The 6220-nt window shown below is 32.5% G+C and overlaps 1 protein-coding gene across 2 annotated transcripts in view; it reads right to left on the bottom strand.

The window, feature by feature from the left end:
* The window catches only part of LOC102597371 (protein bem46), a 9378-nt gene extending 4170 nt beyond the window's left edge, over positions 1–5208 (bottom strand). For both annotated transcript variants that reach the window (XM_006342288.2, XM_006342287.2), the window contains exons 1-6: positions 4786–5208; positions 3863–3898; positions 3647–3725; positions 3493–3547; positions 3292–3408; positions 1652–1816 (exon numbers count right to left, since the gene is read on the bottom strand). In XM_006342288.2, coding sequence (XP_006342350.1) covers positions 1652–1816; positions 3292–3408; positions 3493–3547; positions 3647–3725; positions 3863–3898; positions 4786–5023 — 690 coding nt within the window. In that variant the 5' untranslated portion in view covers positions 5024–5208. The remainder of the gene's footprint in view (positions 1–1651; positions 1817–3291; positions 3409–3492; positions 3548–3646; positions 3726–3862; positions 3899–4785) is intronic.
* Positions 5209–6220: the final 1012 nt, after the last annotated feature.

Genomic DNA, 6220 nt, shown 5'->3' on the forward strand with positions numbered 1-6220 from the left:
TTTATTCAATCTTATCAAATAAACAAAAATTTATAAAATCGCATAATAAATTATTATAAAGTTATTTGTTCTCTACTTAAGTAATTGTTTCATCTAACTTTAATTTAATAGAAAAATAATTGAACATAAATTGTGGCGTACTAGTCTTTAATATAATCCTCCCACATAGTACGGACAATTTCCTCACGTTGAACTTGCATTTCTCGATCATGTGACCGAGAAGACGAACCAACATTGTTACTTTGAGCCATTTGTTGGTCAATATCATCCGCAACTATATTTTCATGCTCATAGACCATAATATTTCATCACTTTAACAATCGGTTGGTGTGAGTTAAAGTGACTATATGTTGGTGAGAATAATAAATTTTAAAAAGTAATGGTGTGATTATAAATTTTATTTACATATGAAATAAATGGTTAGTAGATATAAATGTGGGGTTGTTTTAACAAAATATAAACTCGTGGATCAATTTTTGTATTAAAATATTTCAAATCATGATATGGAATTACCATATAACTCCATATCATGGTTTTTGGAGAATATGGAATCACATCTCATGAGATGGAATCAGCGTAAAATCGCATGTCCAAACGCTGATTCCATCTCACGATGCCATATCGTGATATGGTATCGCATGGCCAAACGCCTACTAAGTATCACTCTTTTATGCATTTTTTTGAAATGGGTGCTTACATGGGAGGTTAAATCATTGATTATATGTGCTTTTACTTATGAAATATTATTTTTTCCTTGGTTTGATTCATATACTTCTCTTGGATTTTGATTTTTCTTTGTGTTCCTTTGAAATGGTAAAACAGGTATGTAGATAATTAGGCCGCTTTATGTATGATCTGGTTGTCATTTTCTTGGAGAGTTTTCTGTTCCATTACTTTGTTGGTGCTTTTATGTCTGTTTGGTCCAACGTTAATATAGATAACAAAATCAATGGAGCCAGCTGACTATTTCTGTGTTTCTTTTTTTTTTCTATAAAGATTCACTTTGTAAAAATGTGGTATCCTATTTATGATATTATGACTATCCATCATGAGATATTACTCTTATAGAGCAGATTTGATTGTATGATTCATGTAAATTAATTAAGTTTGATGGTTTTGCTAGTTTTTAAAAATTGAGGGGTACAAATCATATTTCATGCTCTTAGGAAAAGTACATTCAAGAAGCCAAATATTCTTTTTTGAGAATTAGCAACCAAATATTCTTTGCAAAAACTATAATCATATACAAATCCATCTTCAACTTCAACTTCAGAAATTCCAAATAAAGTGGAAAATATTTGGTTTCTATGGTCAAATGCCTACTAAGAAAAAAGGATCTGAAATGACTTATCCACGTTACTACTTTAGAACACTTCGCTATTAGTTAAACCATGAAATATATTACCTCAATCCAATTTAATTACCCAGTTCTGTTTTAGTCCATCCTAAAAATTATGAACTATTTGCTAGAAACGTAATTTTTATCCCTCCAAGAACTTAACTTAAACTTTACAAACTTGAGTCACATCTTCACAACTTTCTCTACCTTTAGTAGACTCAATAAAACAAAAAAATGAAGATTTCTCTGAAGAAAAAGTCAACTCAAGTCAATTCAAATGGGACAGAGAGAGTTATAAAGATGCATCCTCACCTCACCAATGACATCAATGGTATTCCATGGAGATCGAACAACAAAGTTAAGAAGTTTGAAACCCTTTGAGCCACTGCCACCAATGACCCACTTCAAGAATGGCAAGAGAACTCCTGCCATATCCAGGATAGAGGTGAAAGTATTCTCCAAAATGAGCCCAGCAACCTACAATAGTGAAAGAAAACTAGGATTTGAATGTCAAAAAACCATATCCAGGATAGACGTGAGAGTATTCTCCAAAATGAGCCCAGCAACCTACGATAGTGAAAGAAAACTAGGATTTGAATGTCAAAACACATGTACAAGTTATAAGCACTTTCAGCTATTTAAACACCTTGGAACAGAAAAGTTTGGAATAAAACCCAGAAAGATCGACACAGAACAGAAAGAAACAAAAAAGAGGTCCATATAGATTCCCCTAAACAAAATAGACAGACTCTATTCTATGCAGCTTGACCCAGAACGTGCTTAATCAACTATATGTAATCGGCAGTGGGAAAACCTCAAAAATAAACTGATCACCACACACATCAAACAGGAAATTCATAAACAAGGAACTTGAATATCAAACAAGAAAACCATAATCAAGGCATATCAATTTGCGGATCATCTAAGAAACGCGGGATCAACTGAAGAATACTAATAGAATTACCAAAATCTAGATAGTTGGGTCACTCACATCAAACCATGGAACTGCATTAAGGGAGATTTTTTCACTTGGCATGTGGAGTTAATGTTTTCTGTAATACCAATAAAGATTCAGTTGAACAGTAGACTACTATCATTCTTTCAGATGCGAAACTCTTCTCCTATGCATGAACTGGATGTAATATTGGATGAAGATTAAAGTATGTAGAAATGGAGTAAGATTAAGCAAACTCAGGTTCTGATGGGGTCTCAATACTAGAAGAACATCAAAAGTTTTTAGCTACATAATGAACAAATAGCGCAAAAGAGGATAATGTACTTAAAGAACATCACGGTCATGAGATAAATCGTAGAGGTTATACACCCAAGAGACTAACATCATAAGTTTATATGGACTTCTATTTTATTTGAGAAAAATGGGAGCAAACATTCTCCTAAACTCATCCATTGAAGAAGTGATAAAAAAAAGAACTAAATCAGACATCCCACATATACGAGGAGTAGCCTGTAATTTTACATGTATTACAAATAATAATACTATATTACAAGCTAATATCTTATCTTACGGTCAATAGTTTAGGTGCAGAAGAGATTTCTCTTTACTCTAAAGGGAAAGAAACGTAGCTTTATTTTTATTCTAGAAAAAAAATAGTGTTCTTTTTTTCTTCGTCATATTTATAAGTTGCCCCTCTCATGCTGGTGATGAACTCAGATTAGTTTAGTTTTCGCTTGAAAGCTTGTATTCCTACCAACCTCCAAAGAGTGCCTCTAAAAGTTATTTACTTCAATCAGGTGGAGCCAAGAGTACCCATAGAGCATATAAGTTTGAAAGAAACTTAACAAAGTACTATGAATTCTCTTTCCATGATGGAGCCCATGTTGAACTTAAATTTAAGGAGTAAAGAGGAAACTAAACAAATTAGAGATAATCGGGCTTTATGACATTATTAAACCTAACAGCATGACAAAATAAAAATGAATTGCTACATTACCTTGTCAGGATTGTTTTTGGTAAGAACAGTACCAACAGCTCCTCCAAGTGACCTTCCAAAGACTACTATTCTTGATGTGTCAATATCGGTCCTCTGAACTAAATGATCCAGTGCAGCCTATTGAAAAAGACAAGCACAAATATGTAATTTCATAAATAAGGTTTAGGTCAAAATCTATGAAATTGGGAAAGCTAACAAAACCTGAGCATCCTTTGTGATCCCATGCTGAGAAGGGTATCCATCACTGGCTCCGTAACTTTGTTACAACAAAATTATTAGAAAATGAAAAAGACACTAGTTAATCAAAGACAAAGCACAGACATGAAACTGACAAATATGGGGAAATGATTTATACCCTCGATAGGAAAGCATAAAAACATTGCATTGCAAACGTTGTAACATTATGCGAACCATTTCAAGACGGTGTGCAATATCTGCAATTAACTAGTAAAGGATAACCAAACGAGATAGGGTTGACTTTTATAACATGAGTGCAAGAAGAAGATTAAGAAAAGGAATATGGAAACAAGGTCTGCAAATCATTCAAGAAGACATTATAACAAAAGGATACTTCCTGCATTCTCTTGAAAAAAGATGATAGTTGGACCTGCAGAACCAAAATAGTATCTCAGCATAAATTACACTAACCAGCAAACAAAAACTAATCATATGTGGACAACACATCCAAATTTGTTTAAAATCCTTGTAAGCATCACTTCCTACATCAGTAGAAAACAATGCGGAAACATCATAGCTGTGCATGCTCCAGCTAGGTGGTTAGGTTGCTAAGTGTACTGAAGATATATTAGTTTAAAACTTTAAATGAGCTACTGACTTGGAGTTCAAAGGTGAATGTCGATATTGTATTTAGGTTCTATTTTTGCTATGATAGATGGTTAACTAGCAACCCTGCCACCACATCCATACTTCTTGCCTTGGCAACATAATAACCACTATCATACACACTAATTTACAATCAGGATTTTTTATCTCCGCTGATAGATGTTGATGTGCATCTGTAGCAGCATTCTAACAGTTTGCCCCCACTACATTTTGCCAAAACTATTGGCAGTCATAAGTACCTACTAATTCTGAACCCTTGGGATCCAGGAATTAATCATTTTATATGAAGATCATAGCTCATTTGCACAAACAGAATACTCAAAGAATCATTTATCAAGTAAAATTGAGGAGCAAATCAGAAAACAACATCAACCAATCTTATTTCGTTCAAAAAGTAACTCTCATTTCTATAAACGTTAATCCATAATCACCAATTCTCTCGCACAATTCAGGTAAAACATAAACTAAAAAGGTTGTACAACTGAAATTAGGTCAAAATCATCCGGAAGTTCACTAGTAACTTCAAAAAATATGGGTTAATTTAGTTGAAAATCACAAATCGAACACAAATTACGCCCATCTCGTCTAATTAGAGTAGATAAATCCTCATTAAAACATAAGAAAACGCAGTTTAAGAGAGAGTGTAGAGACCTTTGCAGTCAGGGAAGAGTTTGATGAACCAAGCATGAAGACGAACACCGTCTGAAGATCTGAGCCAAACATCTTCGTAAAGGAGTCGAAGTCGAGCGGGAGTAATTGGATATGCCTTAGTGAGTCCAGGTAAGACCGGAACATATACAAGTTTTTCCTGAAAGGCGACCAGTATTGCCATCCCCGCCACCACTATTCCTCCCACTCCGTACAGCAACAAGCTCACGTACGACACCATTTCTGTTCCCTCAAGCTTTTCGAATTGACTGTAGAAAATGGAGGACTTCGAGTAGGAAAATGAGTTAAATTCTTCTGTAATTGTTGTTAACTCATGTCTACACTCATATGCCTTTTTGTTTCACCACCGATCCCGCGACGGTTGTTTCCTGCTTCTACGATTTTATTTTAACTAATTAATTAATATTTTATTTTATTTTTTGATTTATCATCCAGCCTTCCAAATCCGTATATTAATACCTATTCGTACCCGCGCGTTGTACGAATATTTTAAAATGTCATAATTAAAAATTAAAAATAATTTATAAAATTTATTATTCACTGGTTAATTATTTGTTAAATATAATAATATATTATAACTATCAAACAACACTATTTATTGGATTTATAGATGAAAAAGAAGGATCAAAATATAAAACATACTACTAAACTAATAGAGAACGTATAAAAATAATTATGTGACTGTTGTACTATTATGTACATTTCATTTAATAACATGGTATGAACACCTGGTATTTATAAGTTTTAACTCTACTATAGGGCATATCAAAAGAATCGATCTCTTAGTTAGAAAATTATACTATATATAAAGATAAAATTATCTTGTAGTACCGTCTATGACAAGATTCAAACGTGCTTCTAACTTACACATCGTGTGCTGTATTTTCGTGTTAAACTCACACATTGTCTCACAAATATTGTAAAAACTGTCCTTAAAAAATAATAATATTTGAACCTCCTTTAAATTATTTGTGTGTTTACTCTAATATTAGATAGAGCGCAAAAATATATACAATTAAATGTTACTTCATTACCTCTTCCTTCTACCTAAAAAAAAGGCATTAAATCCTTGTTAGAAACAATATAAGCAATGAAATAGTAATATATAAAATATAATGTACATTTTTTTACGTTACTTCATCTTAGAGCCTTGTATAACAATGATAATAAGTCTTATTTCCTATAAGAATCAAATAAAAAAAATTCTACTTCAATTATATAAAAAATCTATTAAGAATACAACGGAGGACATGCAGAACATTCTAGTATATGTATCCGGGCGCTGCACGAATATTTTAATCAAATATAATTTCATAAAATAAGGATACACAACAAAATAAATTATAGAAAAAAATAATTTTTTAAAAAATAATTTTTAGAAATAATCCGCGCACACTACAATATCTTCATCCTTTTT

Source organism: Solanum tuberosum, unplaced genomic scaffold, assembly GCF_000226075.1.
Source record: "Solanum tuberosum cultivar DM 1-3 516 R44 unplaced genomic scaffold, SolTub_3.0 scf00037, whole genome shotgun sequence".
Taxonomy (NCBI): Eukaryota; Viridiplantae; Streptophyta; class Magnoliopsida; order Solanales; family Solanaceae; genus Solanum; species Solanum tuberosum.